The 22,195-nt window shown below is 37.6% G+C and overlaps 1 protein-coding gene across 3 annotated transcripts in view; it reads right to left on the bottom strand.

The window, feature by feature from the left end:
* Positions 1-22,104, bottom strand: part of ATP2A2 (ATPase, Ca++ transporting, cardiac muscle, slow twitch 2) — a 47,800-nt gene extending 25,696 nt beyond the window's left edge. For all 3 annotated transcript variants that reach the window (XR_775302.1, XM_010582197.1, XM_010582198.1), the window contains exons 1-5: positions 21,837-22,104; positions 20,735-20,752; positions 20,562-20,644; positions 13,369-13,473; positions 10,209-10,347 (exon numbers count right to left, since the gene is read on the bottom strand). Coding sequence is in view for 2 of the 3 variants with exons in the window: in XM_010582197.1 (XP_010580499.1) it covers positions 10,209-10,347; positions 13,369-13,473; positions 20,562-20,644; positions 20,735-20,752; positions 21,837-21,954 (463 nt within the window). In the remaining variant the exon portion in view is untranslated. The remainder of the gene's footprint in view (positions 1-10,208; positions 10,348-13,368; positions 13,474-20,561; positions 20,645-20,734; positions 20,753-21,836) is intronic.
* Between the last annotated feature and the right edge of the window lie 91 nt (positions 22,105-22,195).

The following is a 22,195-nucleotide window of genomic DNA, read 5'->3' as shown; positions in this document are numbered from 1 at the left end:
CATATGCATATGAAGGGATCCAATAAATAGCCACAAATTCCCTTTTTGTATTATAGCATGTGAAAACTAATTTAAGCCACAGTGCCCTTGAGCAGCAAGAGAAAATAGCATTAGACAAACCGTGACCTAGGCCAAAAATGGCAAAACTATTCAATATGCTCTCCTGATGTCATGAGGAGGTTTGTATGCAGACATATAGTAGCAGCTGGTTTTCAGATATCACTGAACAACAGGCTAATACCTCAGTGCGATGTGGTATAACGCCTGTCAATCCGCATAAACATTTTCAAAGTACTTAAAGCAGCTGGAAAACTACAGCCAACTCAAATACATTACCACATTTGACAACGCTGTTAAAGACTTAATCACTCCATAACACAAAGAAGAAGCTGTTAAAAAAATAGTCTTAACAGATTCAAGTAACTGGACAGAACATACAGCAAATTGTACAAGCAATTTTCCAACCTACTTATGAACAGCTCCAAGTTTTTCAAATTCAAACACAATATTCACAACACCTGAAGTACTAGGAGGGACCCCTGCTCTAGCAGGCTATTGATATTCAAACATCAGGTATTCCCATGAGAACTACTACTATCAATTGCCTGAATCACCAGAACTGAAGTGTTAAATTTATTATGATACTGCAGCTTTAAGTTTATCTCAACAATTTAAGATAAGACACATTATTCACTCACCATCTCAGTTTGAGAAGGCTGTAGCAAAATATTCAAGGCATTTCCAATAGCAAGGAAAGCTGTACATCAGGGTCAATTACAGAACTATTTTAAACAGCTCTTTGCAAAATAACAGCTATGACATTAAGTCACTTATAGTCTTGAATACACTTTCATGAGCATAACTGAAACTGAATATAGATAGGAAAACAACCTATGACAGATAGGAACCCACAGGAAATTTTCAGTGAGCAGTCTAGTGCAGATTGCATCTGCAAGTAGAAGGCTTTTTTCCATACACTTTTAACACTGGAAAGAAATTGGGGGTTTTGGGGGGGCCTTTTAAATTCAATTACATTTCAGTCCACAGAACCCACTACCCAAGGCTTGAAATACAAGAAATTAGAAGGTGAGCATGCATTTGCATTGCTCAGTACAGAGCTGCTACAGTCTAAATGAATATAATCCCGCAGTTTTACATCTAAAACAGCAAGTCAGTTGCAGAAGTGTGTTCAATCATTATTTTAACCAAAGTTTTTAATCCCAAATAGTCACTTGATTTCTACAACGGCTCTGAAGAAATAACATAAGCTGCTTTCAAAACTGCTCAGATACATGTTCTTAAAGCGTAGTTTAGACAAGTACTTAACTACTGATTAAAACAGCCCTCTAACTGTAAAATTGACTGCTTCTGGGAAGAGCAAGAGCAGGATTTGGTTCAAATCATTACAGCTTTATTCATAGAATCCTTTTATTCATGCAAAAGATAATATTTTAGAATTTTAATACTGAACTTCAGCACATAATAAAGGAATCTATTTAAAAACAACCTGGCCCCCATATGGGGGTAAAAAAAAATATCCATTTCATTTAACTGTGCATGAGTCTATACTGAAGCAGACAATTTACAGTTTCCACTCTTTGACAGAAGCTGGAGTAGCATTTAGTTGCAGTATGAATTTGAAGTTTATGTCAATCATTTTAAACAAGCCATATGCTTTCACTGAAGATACAGACAATTTAATATCTGAAAATAGTAGGTTCTTCAGCTACCTATAACTAGCAATGTTATCTTGCCAAGATCCCCACTGATTATACCCAACACTCTAGCTTTTCTTCTCAAGTTCAAAGCTCCCCACATTTTATCCTACTCCTCCCAGCATTGTGGCAATATTATAGGTCAATTTCCACTCTATTATGTACAGTCATTTACATATATGTTTGATTTTAAGCGTAGTACAACCCTACTTATGAACTGAGTACATCAAGCAAAACAGGTGTGCATTTGCAGAAATGATTGCAGTTCCCCACAAAGGGGCTTCCTCATGAACAAAAGTCTTTAATTCCAAGACAGCAATAATACTAAACATTTAACTTCAGAATTCTGTCAGAATAGCATTTGAGACACTCACTGGGAGTCCTCTACAGCCAAAATGCCTTATTAGCATGTTGCAGGCTAGATCAGCCTGTGGTTTAAACAGCCCAGGAATATGGGTGGAAGTGATAGGGCACATATTCTATGAACAGTGAAGCCAGAGGGAAAATAAACTATTAAAGCTGCATGGATTTCAGTCCCTGTTACATAGTTTTAGCTACAACTGCGTATCAACAAAGAACTTTAGACTACAGTAGGGCCATACTTATCTTTCAAGTCTCAAATGATGTTCTAGATCTTCTAATCAACCTTGTTGGTGATGGCAGGCTCAGGAAGCAATATTAACTTTATCCCCTCAAAGCCACCATGATACACAAGAGTCCTCAAAACAAAACTACTACTTTAAATGTGTACTTTGAACACAGATACCAACTCTGTTAACTGCCTCTGATCCCTCCCACAACTGAAGACTTGCTAAGAGGAGGTTTACAGACAGGTACATTATAAGAAGTGAAAAGTTTTGCTTCTTTTGTATGTTAATGTGTTAGAAGAACAATTCATCTTCTTAGGAAAGAAAGTGATCTGTTTGCAAAAAGCTCCTCTAAGCAATCACAGTAAATGAGAGTAATTTTTCCTGTAGAAGTCAGAATGGTTGTTCATACACAACATGTACCTAACCCTTTCTTATTTATGTTTATCATTAACCAAAGCTAGTGTTGACCTATATGTGCTATCAGCAGGTTGGGGTTGGAACTGGACTTTTGTAATAAGGATTATCAGTACAGCTCTAAACTATTCTGCCACTGTTGTCCAATTTGATAACTCTTCTTTAGGCAAGTTCTGAGGAACTGGGATACTATTTCAGCATATGGTTGAACAATTTGGGAACACAAACAGTTCCTGAAAGTCAGTAAAAACATCCCCAAAACAACTTCCATAAAACATCAAATGGAGAGGAAAAATAATTTTTTTAAAGTATAAAATTGTGTTGTTTCCCCCCTTTTAAGTGTCTTAACAGATTAAGGTTCATTGTTGACACATTCCATGTGTTTTCATTTTTAAGACACTATGGTCTTTCTCCTCTTTATCAGGATGCTCTAATTTCATCAGGCTAGGGTAGATACACTATCAAATCCAGCAGATATAACCTACCACACTGCTATTAGAACATCTCCGATTCAAAATACACTATGCATGAGTTTTTACCCTCAAAAGGGAAAAGGAATAAGTGTTAGCAACTATTTTCTTTAACTGTTTTCAACATTACATATTATTATGGGTACAGTTATTTAAACCACTTTTCCTAATGTGATCTTTAGCCTCTTGAAGAGTTAGTTATTTTCAAGTCCCCTCTGGCCCAAAAATATGTTTCTTATCCTCTAAATTAGAAAAGACACCATTGTGTGAATATTTACTAGTAAGGCAATTTAAACTTCCTACATGAAGCATAGGTATCACCTTAAAGTTTAAGAATTGAAATGAATAAGCTTAAAATAATACATATGGGATGCTACATACTTTGATCAACCAGAACTGAGTACTGTTTCTGCTGGGCAACAGTAATAGTTAAAACTTACAGAACAGACTGCTTCTATTTAGAAGTATAGCTGTTGCAGCACAACTGTTTTTTGTATTAAGCTTCCGTAACACGAGATCAACTTAGCTCCCCTTCCCTGCCTTGCATGCACACAATCTAGTCTTCCTATTGTGTTTGATTTCCTTAGACCATCAGAAACTTAATTTTTCTTCCGTAGTAACAGGTTTTAAGTATTTAACGCTTCCTGAACAGGGTATAATAAAATGCTACCAAAAGTCAGAAGCTCTACAAAACAGGAAGATTATTGAGTCCACCTACACTTTAATATAAGGCCAAGAGTGCCAAATTGTCAAAATTTGAAGAGTCACAATGAAACATTAAGTCTGAGTTTCCACTGCAAAACAGTAAGATTGATTTATTTTCCAAGAAGACAAAGATTGCAAGAGCACTGATCCATTCAGTTTCAACCATACTAGTAAAACAGCATTTGCTTTTACTGCCAAGATGACAGAACAATGCATTTTAATACATTCATTCTTTGCATTTATGATGCATGCTACATATTAGAAAACATTCATGAAATAACTTTCTCTATCATATGCTATTCTGCGTTCTGGACAGACAGAAAACATCCACAGAGCTTACAGTGCAGCATATGCAGAAGTGTGGTTATCTTAACCTAAGAATTGTTAGAGGTAGAAGCTAAAAAAATTTCAAACAGAACACTTACACATAGTGCAGTCTTATCAATGAAAACAAAAAAGACAGAAAAAGCTTAGCCTTCTGAGAACAAAATATTTTGAGGTCAGAACTGAGGGTTGTATTGATAAAAATTGATATACTGTTATTAAACAGTACATAAGACTTTAATTATTCCTATTTTATTTCTTCTCATTCTGTAAAAACATAGTTTTAAGTGTCATTTGCTCTGAAGAGGGCACCAGAACATTAAATAAGATGTGTCAATGGACAGGTACCCTGCCTCTAAGCCTGCACTTAGTTCTAATCTCAATTTGTCTAGCTTTAGCTTTTAATTAGTGAATCTATACCACTGTCTTCTAGTTTGAAAACTCTTTTTATTATCAGCCTATAAAAATATCTAATAGCAGAAAGAACAAACTGCTAAGTTAACCTTCAGCTTTTGCCAGATCAGGTAGACAACGACACTGTCACACCAAAGCTGAAGTCCTGTTTCCAAGTTAGGCTGCATTTGGGTAACAGAAGAACAAACAGTAAGAACTCTGAAGTGCAGCATAGCTCCAAATGCAAGCTTTCTTTAGCCTTAAAAAAAAATGCTTGCTTTGCCAGGGTGATATGGTATTAACAGAACATTATCTTGATGTTCAAGCATTTTGTTCAGTACTATTTGTGCTTATAATAAAACCCCCCTGCACTATTGATTCTAATCAGAGTATAGAACATCAGATATGTTCTGAATTCAAACAACTAAAACAGAATTAGTTTCACTATTTTTACTTAGAAGTTTGGCAACTCTGGAGGGAAATGCTACAAGAATTGGGAAAAAAATTGGAGATGTGTTTCTTAAGTTTTCAAATGTGTGTTGAAAGTGACGCAAGTTTAGGCTGTGCCCTGACTTGAACCTCACATAACTCCAGACTTCAGTGGAGTATGGAATGGAGTTTGGACTGCATCCGGTTATCTCAAAACTGTCTCTGATGTGTTAAGAGTTTGACAGCCAAAATGCTCACTGAAGCTCACAGATTTGAGCACTACTCAGATGTGTATTTATTAACCACTCCTACTTTCATATTTTTTCTGGTTCAAAAGTAGTACTTTACAGAAAAAGCAGAACACATGCTTCATCTTTAAAAAACAAACCTGACAATTTGTACTAGGTAAAGAAAAAAAACCAAACAAAACCAAAACCACCACAAACCAACTTGCAGTCAACTTTTTTCCATATCAAGAGATGGTCTCAGCAGTATGCTTTTAGAACAGCCCCCAGCAGGTCACCATTCTGGACTTAAGTCTTACTCCATCCTTTTCATTATTTTTTTTTCTGCATCTCTAGCACCGAGCCTGAAAATCAATTCTAGTTATTAGAAGAGTAACACAGGCACAAGGACCCAGATGTTTTGGAGCAGGATCTGCAACATCAACATTTGTTGCTTATACTATCAGAGAGAACTTGTAGCTCTTCATAACCACACTGGAGTTTGACATAATTCACCTGAAGACTCTTCCTTCCCAATCTTCTTCACCCCAAAATTTATCTTTCCTTAATTATAAGGCATCTATGCTTTAGGAAGAGTCTTAAAAGTGCTCTGCAGTTAGAATTAAAAGCCTTGGAAAGTAGTTCTTGCACACTTTATGCCAGGTATAAACTTAAAACTAAGTCTTCTGGAATACACACTAATAATAAGCAACAGCTTCGGGGAACTCCGTATTTTTAAGCTGTTGAGTACTTACAGATGTAACAACAGATCACAAGAACCATCATTTAGCACTTCAGGGAAAAGAAGAACTACTCTAACTCCAGTTTGGTCACTTACAGATTGCAACTAATGAACATTCATTTATTAAATTACAGAAAATCAGATATGCTGTATCTAAAATAGAACATTTTAGACAGGAAAATACAACGGAAGCGAACAAAGCTCATTTCTGCTCCCAAATTTGTCAGACTGGACTTCATACAAAACTTCTAAGAACTAAGGCCATGCTGGTTTAAGTTTCTCTTTAAAATGTTACTTTAACCAAGGCAAACAAGAACTCAACTAAAACAAAGGACATCTTTAATCTATTAAGACAGCCACTAGTTACAAATTTAGAGTGCATCCTCCAATAAACTTGAGCTTTTATAGCAGCGCAATAATCCATTTTAAGACAGGCAAACTGAAAAGCCATTTGAGGACAGCATCTGGATTTTTTTTTTCAGTTCATCAATTCTAAGAAACAAACAGTGTATCTTAGTAACCCTTACACACTACAGTTCTGAGAACTATGCCCACCAGAGGTCTGCAAGCAAATTTAAGGCATACGTACCAAACCTGTAACCCCAACTTCATCCCAAAGAGTTCCTGTTGATTGTACAGTATCTTTTTCACCATCTCTGCTTAAGTGGACATGGAAGAAAGTCTTCCTAACATATACGGTTAAGAAATTCATGTCTGCACAGTCTCTCAGCAAACATGGACGACAGTATCTGCTAGTACACCTGCAAAATTTTAGTGTAGCATTTATGTCGAATTTGTTAGCTACTAGGCATAAGGACCAGTAATTACTCATCAAGTGTTGCGCAGTATCTGTATGCACACTGATGCCCAAGAGACACATAAGACAGTATGTTATCTACCACTTGAGGGATAACCTGAATTGGATTATTCCATATTTACTGCAAGGTGATAATGCAGACCTGCAGTTTCCCCCTATTACTTCAAGTCAAATAAACCAGCATCCGTTTCCTCTGTTGACAGTTGACAGATCAATTAAAGAAAGTTATCTTCCAGAAGCTTTATTTTAGAAGGCCACAAGGCAGACTGAATAGTCTATATAATGAACGCAGTCAAACTCTACAAATAGCCTACAGAGCCAGAATAAAAAGTAATAGTATACAGCATTATTGCACTGTTTTTGGGTTATGCTAAGCCGAGCAGGTTATCTTTAATGGGTTCAAAGCTACTGAAAATACCAAACGGTTTTGGTAATGGTTCAATGCTACTTATTCTCAGGGAACTCTTGCAATGTAAAGAGGCAAATATATTCCCCCAATTCCCCTGAACTGCAATACCAATCTATCAATTCCTACAACAAAGAATTATCTATGTGTCAGACCCACATACAGCTACTTCAAATTAACAAAGCATTAAATACAACTATTTTGTAACGGAAGACCTGTAGAAAGTTGTTCCAAATTAGATATCAGCATAGGAGAGAAACCTATCACCTGGTTATTTATGCCACTCAGTTGAAAGATATTTGCCTGGATACACAAATGTCATTGGCACTTTGCCTAGAATTCCATACCCAGATATGTATCCTAGTATGAAGTGCTCTGTCACTTCCCTACATGGTCATCTTTTTGCAAACACCATGTCAAAGGCCATCGCAGTACTCTTACACTTGAGGCACAGGCATGCACACAGTCTCTCTCACCTCCAGGTCTTGACACTAATGCTGGTACACAGTGTATTGCTCTTCTCTACTTGCTCAGTAGCTTTTCTGAGTTTGATTACAATTAAACTTTCATCATTGTCTATCTACAAGTTAGAATTTATTGTTTCAGCATCAGAGTTTGTATTATGCCCAAGCACTTATTTCTGTATTAAGTATCCACATGACTTACACTTAGTTACCTTCACTTGAAGCTGCAGTTGATTACATTTGCCAATATAATAAAAATACAAAGAGAGCTTAAGACTAGCTTGGGACTGTTTGACCCACCAGTTTAAGTGAGTATTTTAACCTGCATAAGCTTCTACAGTCAGTTAACAAGCTAGACCACCTATCTTCAAGGACAGTCATGAAAGTTGGATAATTTTTGTTTCTCTAAGTTTGTCCTTCTTAAAAAAAAAAAAAAAAAAATCAGTTCTACATGTGTTACACTATCAGACACTGTTCTACAAGCAGATTTTATAATAATGCAATAGTAATCCTATGAAAAATAGGGTACTATGTTAAAGACAGCCTAGTGTTATAGGTACACTAGCCAGCAGTTTATTTCCAATTCATTTCTCTCCTTCAGACATAGGCCTTTTAAAGAGATGGCACAACTAATTGATTTTATTGATATTGACAATATACAGCAAGGTAATTAAAAGCCCACACATCCCCCACGTGTTTCACATAAAAATTTAGCTTTGTCTTTTTCTGTAAGGTGAAAATGCAACCTCCACTTCTTCTGAAATAGCAAAGAATTAGGCAGAAAGTTTTCTGTGCTCTAGACAGCTGGCAGAGGAGCAAAATCCAGCATTTTTCCTTAATGAGATATCCCAAACCAGTACAAAATACATAGTCATCAACATGCAGTTCTACCCATACTGCTTTGAAGCACCACAAAACACAATCCCAATGTACTCCCATGATGTAAACTGCTTCCAAAACTACAATTCTACCGCTGACATTTAAAAACAGGATGAAGATTTGTACTAGGCATCTACTGCAGAATCTGTAATTTATACAGTTCTGTTTGCCTCAAAAGGGTGCAAAATACATCAGCTGCTAAAACAAAATCTCATTGCAGAACTCAGGGATTTGACTGTACAGTGCAGTAATAGTGAGTCAAAACAGCAGAGTTAAGTGACAAGGTATCATAATTCACCCTTTATTTCAGCTATCAGCACTTTGTATTCATACTTGTTCTTCACTAACAGATGCTAAGAGGAAACCAGCTTCAGCCTTCATGAGATTCACACTCTGAATTACCCTACCCAGAGCTGCTGTAGCTGAATCATCCTATGCACAAAACGAAGGCTTGAGACAGGGCTCAGCAAATGTTAAAGTTTCTCAAGGAGTGAAAGCTGGGCAGCCAGCCAGCACCAACTTCATTTTGAGTGCATACTCTCTCTGCCTGCTAATTAAAATAGGAGGATAGTCAAGTTTAAGGGTATATATTTACCTTCTCTTGAGACAGCTATGATCTCTAAAAGCAAAGTGACCCTAGTGGAAAGAAAGTTTGATGTACACCCTAAATTGTTCCCAAAGGAACAATCACTTGGTTAACAGTTGATAATGACCTACAAAATATGAGTATGCAATCACTCCTGACACTTAACAAGAACCACCTAGTTTTATCTGGGAAGGAATAGGAAACATTAGAGTCACTGACAAGTCCAGTTTAGAGAAAAAGTTATTGGCATGGCAAAATGAAGGAGATTTAGCTATATGATACTTCTATTTTTGCACTCCTTCCAAATAAAGATACGCCTTTTAGGGCAAATCTAAGTTATTAGAAAGCTTGATGCAAGTGTCCAATCTTTTAAGACTGGTACTTCAAATGCTTACACCAGAGATATAGGAAGATCTACTTTGTATAGTTCTCCATTTGTGGTCCCCTATACAGCAATAGGCAAAAGAAGCAATAAAGAATTATGAAAGATGAGAAAACAATGATGTCACATGGCAGTCATACTAACTGAGAGGACAGAGAAAGACATTCGTGAAGAGAAGTTGAAAGGCAGTGCTACTACAAGAATTGGGAAAAACCTTCAGATGAAGTTATCTTTCCTTAGATAAAGAACAGAGCATGACTAAAAAAAAGAAAAATCTCTGCATTCCAGAACCTAAGGAAACTGAACATGTATAAAAGCAAGGAAGAGTATTTTGTGATACAAAACAGACAAGTTAAGACACTCTGAAACCAGACTTCAGAAAAAAATTTTAGAGTCATGTCAAGTGCTAAAACCTGTACTCCAATTAAGATGCTTTGCTTTTAGACCTACCAATTAAACTAAGCAGCAATTTGAAAAACAATCCCCTCAGTGCAAATGCACATTTAAGGTAATTACAGATGAACAGAAGCAAGATTGTTCATAAGTGAAGCATATACTTCGGCATCTTTGAGAACTCCCCCCAGGGCCTCAAATCATTAAGACAAGGCCCCACAACAATTTTACAATAATATGCTAATACATGTATGTACTACATAAATTAGTCTTACCTGCCACTTCTACAATGTCACCTGGGACAATGTCTCTTGCTTTAATCCTCTGTACACTTTTTCGGTCTTGTCGATATACTTTGCCCATTTCTGGTTCATACTCTTTAAGAGCTTCAATAGCATTTTCAGCATTTCTTTCCTAAAAGACAGCAAAAATGTGTAATTTTAAAAGCCTTCAAGGAAAAATACATATGTCAGATCTGATTTTTCAAATGCATTATCATAGGAATACTACTGATGCATGTCAGCTACGTTTATTAACACAAAAATTATGTGACCCTCCCCTTATGAGGTTGCTGACTGGAAATCATTACAAAATAATTCAGATATTAGTTGGCATTTAGAACCTAGAAGTTCTTTATTCAAACCCTGCAGCACTTCCTATCAAGAATATCCACTGTGTTTTGTTACAGGGAGGCCACACAAAGAGTTCTATGTAACATATGGATGCTTTTTGACATAAAAAACCGCACTACGCAGAATAAAGACTCATGGATATAGTCTTGTCTTGGCTGTACCTCACTAGCTGGAACAGCGTAGACTCAGACTGGAGTGGACTAGCACTACTGAATTTCACTTACTGATAGAAATCAAGGGTCAAGTTAATACACTGTTTGAGTTTTGTCTTATCAACTTTGTTTCAGCAAATCAAGTCACACTAAAGTGAAATTAGAGCATACAGACTAGAAACTTCCCTAGAGTCTCTTAACAGTTTACAAACTTAAATGAATTCCCGCACATGACAACCTTTTTATTTCCACTAACACCAGCACAATAGCTTTCCTATCTCCCTCAGTTAAACACTACCGGAGACTGATTATCAACATCATGATGCCACCTAGATAAAAGACAACATAGGAAACCAACAGCTTATCAGTACTCCTTCCCCAGCTCTTGGAGAAGTAACTTGTTTTCCATTTTCCAGCCTATTGACAACTACAAACGTTACACAGTCCTGACGATTATAGATAATGGTAAGGGTACACATAGTTTTTAGAATGTCTACCCTTCAAATATATACCAGCCTTTCCAGATAATAAAAACTTTCTCCTGTATGTATCAAAGCAGAAACCCAATCTCCAAAAATTCAAAGGTTGAGGTACTAGGTACTTCCACACAACAATGTAGCTGAAAACCAGCGTTACCAAAACTAGCTTGAAGGACCAACATTTGTATGGCACAGCTCAGTGCCAGGCAGCACACAGATACCAGTACATACCCATAAAGTTATAATTAGTACTAGCCTCATATTCCACCAGGTAAAAGAATTCTGCTCCTCAGCACAGCAATGCTGATCTTGCTTTTCTGTGGATTAACTAAGAGTTAACATTAGGCAAAGCCTTAAAGGTCCAAAAGAAAGTCCCACAAATGGAAGGTTAGTTGAACAGACTTTTCCTTCAAAAAAGGAGAAATAAGAAAGAATGAAACATGATTCAGCTAGGATAGCCAGCTCAGTGTGTTAGACTATCTTTTTGTTCCCGGTTTGCTTGAAGTTACGGTACTTAGACTATCTTGCCAACCACTGAAGCACTAGCAGATGGCACTTTGGGTAAAGTGCATGTGACAGGAAAGGTTGAGGAAGGCAGAGCTAAGGCAATGACTCAGTTGCTCATATCTAGTACCTGTAGAAACAGATACATTTATGGGTGGAGACTATGTACTGTGACTTATTTTCCATGCCCATTAAAACAAGGGAATGAGTCATTTAACCTGTACAGCGATTCTTTCACAATTAAGTTCACTGCATATATAGAGAGATAAATATACAGGTATTCTTTGCATGCTAGCATGTGTAAAAAAATTGGTTATTTCCTACAACAGGGTACATAACTACACAAGAAAATCCCCAAACTATACAGATAGCTTTACCTTACATTTCATGCTTAAAATTACTACATGCAGAACCATAACTCAGTTTCAAGTTAAAGATTAATTCTTGTACAACTGCGTTACGAAGATTTGAATAAAAAATGACGCTTAAGGGGGCAATGCTGTCATCCCTTGATGGACGTTACCTCTTCCCTCCATACCAGCTCTAGCAGTTGCACAGCAAGGTGGGTAATGCTAAAAACCGAATTTTTCAATAGTTAATCGTCAGCCAGCTTACTTGGGCTAGCACAAAACAGAGCACAGGAACGTGCAGCAATGCCACGCAATGCCACTTCTGGTGGCTTCCAGTGTGTCTACTACTCTCTAACATGTTTTAACCTGTTAAGAGGGCTCCTCCTCTTTATTTTTTTTTGTTATTTTGGATAGGTTTGTTTGGTTTTTTTAAGCATGAAACCTAACATGCTAAGATAGCAAGTAATTATGTCACACATTAACACCATCCCTTTAAACAACAAAACCAAAACTAACCTTACAAAGAACTTAAATTACCCTAAAAATCCTAGAATACTTTTTATCTGCAGAAAAACAGTTCTAACAAACTGTGCCCTGTCTGAAGTCATCAAATTAGTAAACTGAAGTTATATGAACAATTTTGTTTTGGCATCTCAAGAAGTGTTAGAATATGTTACCAATATTACTGCTGATATGATTTATAAAAAGTCATCTAATTAATCTCACAGCTGATAACATAGGAAAAATTTCATTGTATTTAGATGTTTTCAGAAGAAACGTCTGCCTTTTGACAGACGTGCAGTCTTTAGACGTACACTTAATAGGTACTATAGTAACTGAACAGCAAGAATTAATACTGTATTAAATGTATTAATAAATGTACTAAAACATAGCATTTGTCTCAAGAGGAAACAGACAAGAAACTAGATTACAAGTGTTCTTTCCTTTGTTGGGAAAAAGTCCCTTTTATTGCAAGCCGATCCAATTGATTGATTGTTAGTTTTGCAAGATTTGATTTATTTCCTGTATTCAGGCCTTCATTCTGGACTGCCTAGTTCATGTGTTTACCCGTGTGTAGCCAAACACACTGATGGGCACTTTGCCTTTTTGACAATACTTCTGAAGCTTTCATTTTACCTTTAAGTCAACACTTTCTGTCCAGAAGTTTCATGGTATGTTGACTCTCAATAATCTAAAGCTAGCAACACATACTACCTGCATTGTATGAAGCACCTGACACTGCACTGTACAGTCCTTCCTGTTAAACCAAAAAAACCCAGAACGTCTGTGATTTGATGTTGTGAAAGTATCTGCATACCTGCCACACTCCCACAATTGCATTGGCTACTAATATAAGTAAGATTACAAAAGGCTCTACAAATGCTGTGATTGTTTCTTCACCTTCTTCAAACCAGGCCAGGACCTGCAAGAGAAACAATGATTTAAATTACTAACTGATTTACACAGACACCTGGCAAACTTAAGACCTGGTAAGTTTCAGCTTGAGGTTCAATGCTTAAGACTTCAGCAATTTTGGAAACCCATCTATCTTCCAAGGTATAGTTTTGTAGTTCATGAATGAGTTGGCAATGTGCAATGGAAAAGGAGAAAAAGAATCTGTAATAAAGTAGTAGTACAAAGTTCATTTCCAAGGCTGCTCCTCTTTTAAAGGAGCATGCTATTTATTTGGGAAACATATTGCTACTTTTGCTTCACAAATAAAGCAGAACTTGTGACAACAGCTATGGCAGTGAAAAGTTTAAAAAGAAAATAATTTTCATTTCTGTATAAAACAGGATGCAGACAGATTAATTTGAGTATTTAGAACACCAATAATTTGCCAGAATCTGAATTTTAACCAAGTTAATTGTTCTTCACCAATAACTTGCACAAATGAAAACAGCTCTACAAGTTTTCAGTGAGTACACATGAAAAATAAGCATCTACTTATTTAAATCCAAGTAGTGTCTTATTGAAGCATCTAAATGAATTGTACAGTTACATCTGAAGTTGAATTCTGAGCTGAGTAGCTGATAAAACTCAAAACTAGATTTTGAAAAGTAAGTCAACTTGAAGACCTGCATAAAAGGCTTCACATGAATTTTATTTTAATTAATTTGCTTTAGAATTACACTCTAGTTTTAGGCTTCTGCCATTCACTTGACTTGGATGGGTATGTGTCAGGGCCTCTGCACAGTTCTGTAGTTACTGAAGAAGAAAGTCAAGCTAACATGACCAGAGAGGAAGAACTTTTTCATCAACATGTTGAGCAACAGGAAGCCTGGAAAGTGACAGTAAATAGGAACAACGTGTTGAGATAATTAGGGCTGGTAGTCAGGCAACAGCACTCTGAATCACTAGAAGACTGCAGCAAGCAAACCGTTACTAAAGCAAGCGCTGTAATTCCACCAACATGCTGCTCAGAGCTATTGCTCAATTGTGAAACACTCCAGGATGTTAAAAGGAAGGAGCAGCAGCATGAAAGCCTCAAGCAGAAAACAGACTGTCAAGCAAATCCAATGCAACAACAAATTTTTATTACAAAAGGATAAACTCATAAGATCCAGGTTATGATTAATAAGACTGAAACATTCCAACTGGCAACACAACATTTTGAGGGTCTGTGTAATCCGCCTGGAGAAGAGATTTAGTAGGGGTCTCTTACACTCTCTACATCTCAGTATTTCTTCCCTCCTCCCACATCACTCATCTCCAATCCCCAGTAGCAACTTCTGCCCTTTGACCCACTACAGCAGTCATACAGTCTAAATTGTAGTCTTCACTCCACACATTACCCCTTGTATCACGGGCAGCTCTTACTCTGCACCAGCACTGTTGCCCCCAGTGGAGCTACAGAAAAGGCAAATGGTACATTTCCAGTTTTCTTAGCATATACAAGGTCACAGACTGCCATCAGAAAAGCTGCTTACTATCTGTTTCTTCCCTCCCTTTATTGGAATTCTGTAAAGCCCATTTTGCTTCCAACAAAGCAAGTAAATTCAATCATTTTGTGATGTTCTTAACAGAGCAGGTACCTACAAGGTTAACTGGAATAAAACATCTGTTTTACACAATGCTAAACCATAATCTTTTAAGATTAAAGACCATGTGTGTTGTAAAATAACATTGAGAAAGCCCGCAACTTTTAAGAGGTAAGGAAAGAGGCAAGGACAGCAAGATTCAAGTATGCCAAGGAGAACCAAAATTAAGTTTTCAAGGCATCTTTTGTTTCAATAAGCCATTATTTCAAGAGGAGCAGGTGAACTCAGATTAGAGATCCTGACAGTACAGATCTGTTGTTTTAGATCTTCACTGTTCGGTTTTTGGCAAAATTATCAATCTGTGACCAGATTAAAATGAAGTATCTAGTTAATCCAGGAACCCCGCAACACACATTTCTCCCCCAAAAAGTTTCCACACAATTACTAACAGTGGAATGATCTAAGCTCTAGTTCTAGAACGTTTTAGTAAATATAGACATGTAAATAACAGAAAACATTGAGTTCTTGGTTTTGTTATAGCAGACTACAGCTATATTAACACCCCATTTAGGACACTTGTGATACACAACACACATTGCTATAACAGATCAGGTTGATAGTAGCCTGAAGTAAAAACAAACCCACAGTAAAAACCAAAGAGAAAGTAGAACAAGGAATACAAGTATTTCACTAGGCGTTTTTAGTAATAACAGATCATATGCTGAAGCCTGGTAGAGACTAGGTAATTCTTGTCGAAGGCATCTAGTCCTTGTCAGGAAGTTTCCATTAGCACACTTTAAGACCTTGGAGAGGTTTACAATGAGAGATCTTTTATCTGTCTACTACTCAGAAGGGCCCCACCATATTTCAGCCCTAATCACTTTAAGACTCACATGTAGAACAGCTTAATTTCCAGGTCATTGGTCTCCAATGTACTGTTCAGGCAGTATGGTCAATAAGTAAAGTTACCATGTATTTAAGAAGCTTAAAAGAGTAGGACCAAAAAAAAAAAAAGAGCAAGATAATGCCCAAGAGAAATCCAAGTCTGAAAATATAAGGGCAATTAACAGCAAGACATAGAAGTCCCATACCAACAGCCAACGTAAGCAGCTTAAAGGACAACTTTCATTCAGTATATTTGCTTCAGGGCTGCTAGAGCTATGGCTTGCAGAAGCTTATTTTAATCAAAGCCTAATGGGGTGGACCTGCAGGACACTAAGCCAAAAAATACACAATGACAGGCAAATAGCACTTAGTTTTAATGGTTATTTGTAAAAAGGGGGCAGAGGTACAATGCCTAAGTCAGCCAGCAATAAGGTGACTACTGATGAAAACAGCTAGAACAGAGGTGTCCTTACAGCTTTTTGCACTTCTACAAGTTAAGTATCTCTGTATTGTCAGGCAAGTCATGGAAGCAAGTTGTCTCAGATACTATTTATCATTAAGTAACAAAAAGAGAATTAAAAGAATAGAAGTTTCAAGATAGAATTCTGTTGCCCAGCAGGCTTACTTACTACTAACAGAGGAAAAGCAAACAGTTTGTTGTCAGCAACCTAACAAGGTTTTTGTTTATTTTTCATTTTGACAATGGAAACTTAAAAGCAAACTGGGAGAGTAAGATCTCATCCTAACAAAAAGTAGCCCTGGACTAATTAAAGCAGGTCATATAAACTATGGACTGCTTTTAAGGGAGCTTTCTTCTCACAGGATACTATGAATTAAGATTTAGTATATTTTGGACAGAGTACTGAGTACTGCTCAGAAAACCCTCTTTTAGCAATTTCTCTTTTCAATACAAATTACCTTAAAATTAAGCAGATGCAAACTATTATATTAGTCCTGATACTTGTTCCTTGTCAGTTATACTGAACACCAGGAAATACTAAAGAAAAAACTCCCAATTTTATTTCCATTATTCAGTAGATTTTTTATTTGCTACCCAAGGAAAGAGGAGGAAAAAACCAAAAAAAAACCCCCAACGGATCTTGACCACACATATAAGTACAAAATTAAGAATTTTACTGGGTTAGCAGATTTTAAACACCCATCAGATATGCTACTCCGTATTTCTGAAAATAAACACATTCCTGTGTTTAGTGTAGCAGTAAGAAAAAAAATACATAGCACCCACAGGTTAATTTCTACAAAGTAAAATGGAATCACAATTACTTCTCACAGTTTTATCACCCCTACCCATCAGCTGGTATCTCGGGTGCTACTGAGCAATCTGAGTTTAGGTAAAGCGTGTCAGTGTGATGTTCTGCAGCAATCCTTATCTTGTGCCACATACTCACCGCTACTGACCTCAACAGGTAACTTTTGGGGTGATTTCAGGACAAAGCCTACAACATTTTTACTGGCACATCTTACTTCCTCCAAGAGTAGCTTTGCTCACCTTTTAACACAGATTAGGTTAATACTCACGCTAATTTACAGGCTATAATAATCTCTGGACTAAATCACAATATATTGTTTTAATCTAAACATGGATATCCGGTATTAGAAAACATTCCCAGAACATTCACTTCTAAGTCATCTTAGGAATCAAAGAAATAAAGGGCTGGGGGGAAGAATGCTCTTAGGATGCTGTATTAATACTTAAGCTTTTAATAGAGTTTATAGTCTGCTACATCTTGTAGAAGAAAATTCACTATAGGTGTGATGCAAAGGGAAGAGTGCAGGGTTAAGCATACATCACTGTTTAAAGCATATATACTTTACCAAAGAATTATTCTACGTCAGATGAACAGTTAACATCTTGCAACTTGTCAAAGTCATTCATACAGCAAAGAAAGCTGTTCTTTATGTAAATACTGCAGATCTCAGTACATGATACACAAGTAGCAAGAATTAGAAGCCACAGCTCATGGAAAATTAAACATCCTCTTACTTGCAACCTAGAAAGTCAGGCTATGAAGGCCCTTGAACTGCTGAGATGCACTCTACAGGTTTATTTCTGCATAGGCTTCACAGATTCAACAGAACACTGAGACAAGGTCCAAGCCTATATGTAGATCCATTTACTCACCATCAAAAATTATTCATATTGTTTCTCTTCAAAAGCCATACTTAAGGCTTCTTCTAACTAGGCACATCTGTAACAGCAGTTCTGACTTGGAATGTAGGACCTAGTATCTACAGCCAACAAACATGCAGCATGTGACCCCTACAATCAGCTAGGGTGACACAGATTCAGCTGTTAGTCTGATTTATTTTACTGACACATACCTGACAGGGGGTGTGGGAGCAGAGGACACTAAAGGCACTTTGAACACAGAAGTTTATATTGTATGTAAGATAGGATGTTTCTGCACAAAAATCTAATGCAGATCTCAATGTTAAAGATGGCTGTTTCTGTGCAGTCCTAATAGTAAGAATCTAATATGATTTATGATCACAACACAATCACCAGAAAAGCTTCCACAACACAGAACAACAATCTATATACCTCAAGATCCTCTCCCTCATACCTGAATCCTCAACTTTTTTTTTTAAATTGACGACGTACAGGTGGTAAAGAACACCAGAACTTAGGTGAAGTTAATTACATCCAATTTTTGCAGCAATACAGTCTTTATATCAACATACTCAACAGTTCTTTACAGCTACTACAAAAGTCTCCAATATGCTTTCATCAAAAAAAATGTTAAAATCTAAGAAAAAACAGACAACAGATGACAACCTTCTGAGCAAGGAAAAAGCCAGAAACAAACACAAAGGGAAGTGCTATTAAGGTACCAAAATTATAATATATTGAGTTTTTTCTTTTAATTTCATCAAGAGGAGAAAATCTTTACTACTAACATCAATTTATAGTGGGTAGCCATAACTCTTAAATAGGAGACAGAAAAGGCAGAGCAGTAGCCCAAGGTCATATATCATGCCAGTTGCACAGAAGCAGAGAACCCAGATCTATCCCACACTCCATTAGACTACAGTCTCCTCTTAATTAGACAGGAAAATTAAGCATACTGAAAAAAGAAACAGAATGCAGTTACTAATAAAGTTTTTGAAGGGGCTTGGCAGTGTACGTTCTTCGACCTCTGTCAGTCTGGTATTATACTTACTCAGATTCAGCAATGAAAGCTTAAAGTTCGGTGAATTTGATTTTTCACTTACTTGGTTATAATAAAAACAAATAACATACCTTGGCATGAAAGGCTAACAAACTTCTGTACTGTCATTTATCTCACGAGATGAGAGAAACACTCCTGTCTTTTCAGGAACAAAAATACGTCCCCTTTTCACCCTCTGGGAGGGGAAAATGGGAAAGAGGAGGAAAAAAAGGATTTTGAATGACCTGTTTATTCAATTTTCTATAGCCAGCCTGATTTCCTCCCCAGGAAACAGAAGAGTGAGTAAGGTACATTTGTCTCCACGGTCAAGATCAATGCCACCAATCATTGCTCACCTGGTAATGCTATATGCATACCAAAACCCAAAGCACTTTCAAAGGTGTCAGTGTGGCTATAGCTGAAGCCTCTCTTGGTGGAGGATCAGCAACACAGTATATACTGCAGCAGCCAAAACAGGGCAACCCTTCCCCCATCATACAGAACAGCTTCAGAGTACATTCTCCTCTGGCCATCCTAATTAGCTCGCCCTTAGCTAAAGAGTCACCACAATTTCCACTCCCCCCAAGAGCTGCAGTATTTATTTTTTTTAAAGTAGTTAATTGCAACTCCAGGGCAAAGTCTACTATAAACTTTTACTCCTGCCTAAACAGTTTAATATTCTGCACACTTTTGTTTGTGTTGTCCAGCTCCCCAAGACATACAGCCTTCATCTTCCACCTATACTTAGCCTTTGCTCAGTTTTCCAGTTTTTCAGCAAACACATACCCTTTACACATTATGTAAAAAGATTGCCTAAACATGCTTTTGAAAAAAAATAAGTTAAAAGTGTTCTTGTTCTTTTAATCCTGTATGCAAAGCAAGATGTCCATTTAATGACTAGACTATCCAAAGGTCAGTTACCAAATTTGGTCAACAATGGTGCCATCACAGCCGTCATCATTCTTGTCACTGTCAAAAGCAACAACTGTCACCTTGCTATTATCAGGAAGGGAAGGCAACTGGAATATTCGCCATGTAAATTCTATTTACAGTCTGCATTGCATCCAAAAATGTCTTCCAATGATTATACATTGAGCTTGATAACGATTAACTCAAAGGCAAGAAGAATGTCCAGTTAAACACTTACTCAAGGTTAGTTTTCAATGCCAACAAAAGCATTGGGAAATCCCACCTCAAAAAAGCAAACTGGGTTGAATGAGAAGCACTTTTTAAATACCTGTCTAGTGTAGTTACGTACTCATGACTCATGCAATGAAAGATTCCCTGAGATTTTGTTTCCTAGCATACAGAAACCTCTTCACAAGGCAACTAATTTGAGAGATAGCAATTTACTCTGCATTTTATACTTCTACCTTTTGAGAAATAATAACTTCAGTATGTACAGTTCCTATACATTGTAACATCTGTCATTCTGTGATACAGAAGCCTATGAAATAAAAAAAATTAATACTTACAAAAGATATGCAAGCTGCCAGCAACAAAATTCTAACTAGTAAGTCTTCAAATTGCTCAATCACAAGCTCGAGTAATGTTTTTCCTGCAATATGTAACAAAGCCATTTAGTTATGCATATTAAAAAAAAGATGAATTATCAACAAGAATTAGCAGATTTCATGAACATGCTTACCTTCCTCAGCCGGTAACTCTGTCAGTGAAAGATGTTTCCAGGAAGCATGTCAAAGAAAAGAAATCATTGAAGAAACACATTAGAGCACTGTAAGGCATCCACCAGATATTGTTTCTAAATTGCACGCTCAACCGGGTTGGATTTGACCATACTGAAAGCCCCGTTAAGGTGGCTCTTTTCATTAGAGCATCTCAATAGGCTGGTAGTTTTGCATTTTAAGACACATACAGGTTAGCCGGAATGTGTTAAGGGTTATCATTCAGCCAAGTCATCACTCCAGCCAGCTGTGGGACTTCTGCTGTTGCTGCACACAAAGGGTCAAAGGCTCAAAACGCTTTTCAAACGATTTCTGATAAAGGTTTTCCTCCACATTCACTTCAAAAAACCAAACCACCAAACTTGGTTCAAAATATTTCAAATTCTTTCCTCCATTTTAAGGATATTTTCTTATTTCTGCTCTCCCTTTTATCTCCCCGCAACTAGATTTAGTAATTCAAGAGGCACAAAAGCAGTGTTAAAGCTAAAAAAAACCAACCCACCGTATAATCTTCTCATAGCTTTTCATTTTTACACAACGGCATGGGAGTTCAAAAGGGACTAGGAAGGCCAAGCAATAAGGATTAAAAAAAAAAAAGAAACACCTTACAGGCTGAATTCTGTGCCCCGACTCGAGAGAAGAATGTAAAATAAGGGACAGAAAGGCACTGAAAAGCAGGGAAAAATGAAGGTCAAGACGGACAAAAAAACCACCCCACAGCGCTTCATTTCAGAATGGAAGAAGATTTCCCACCGTTAAGGTGAAAGGAAACGGAGGTGACATCCTCCTTCCCAAAGCAGCCCTGTGAGCTTGGGGTATGAAAGAAACCCACGAGGTGGAGTTCAAGTCAGCCATCTTCTCTCCCTCGCTCCTATTCCGGGTCCTGTAAGAGATGCCGGCTTTGCAAATACACACACGTTAGGCCTTGAAACAGGGCCCCGAGAAGGATGAGCGAAAAAGAGAAAAGGGTGGAAGAGGGAGCAGAGAAGGGGGGAAGACGACGAGTGCCAGCAACAGCATCCCCGCGGCGGAGGGAGGCGGGCGGCGTGGGGCCGGTTCACCTACCGTTGGAACCCCATTTCTCCTTCAGCTTCTTGACTTGCTCCAGGCTGAGCCCGGTGCTTTCGTTGACGCCGAAATAAGCCAAAACTTCCTCCACAGTCTTTGTGTGCGCGTTCTCCATGGTTGGGGCAGGGAGCAGCAAATGGTGCCTCGCCTCTTCCTCCTCCTCCTCAGCGGCGGCGGGCGCGGCGGCGAGCCCCCTCCTCAGCCCCTCGCTCCTTCCCCCACCGCCCCCGTCCTATCACCATAGACCCCCTCCCGCAACAGAGAGGAGCCCCCGAGCCCACCTCAGCGCCTCACTCTTCCCGAAGGAGGCAGGAGAGGAGGACAAAAAAAAAGAAATTAAAAATTTTTTAGAAAAA

The sequence above is a fragment of the Haliaeetus leucocephalus genome, unplaced genomic scaffold, assembly GCF_000737465.1.
Source record: "Haliaeetus leucocephalus isolate CR32 unplaced genomic scaffold, Haliaeetus_leucocephalus-4.0 Scaffold840, whole genome shotgun sequence".
In the NCBI taxonomy this organism is placed as follows: Eukaryota; Metazoa; Chordata; class Aves; order Accipitriformes; family Accipitridae; genus Haliaeetus; species Haliaeetus leucocephalus.
Note: the sequence above shows the minus strand (reverse complement) of the source record. Positions and strands in the feature narration are given on the sequence as shown.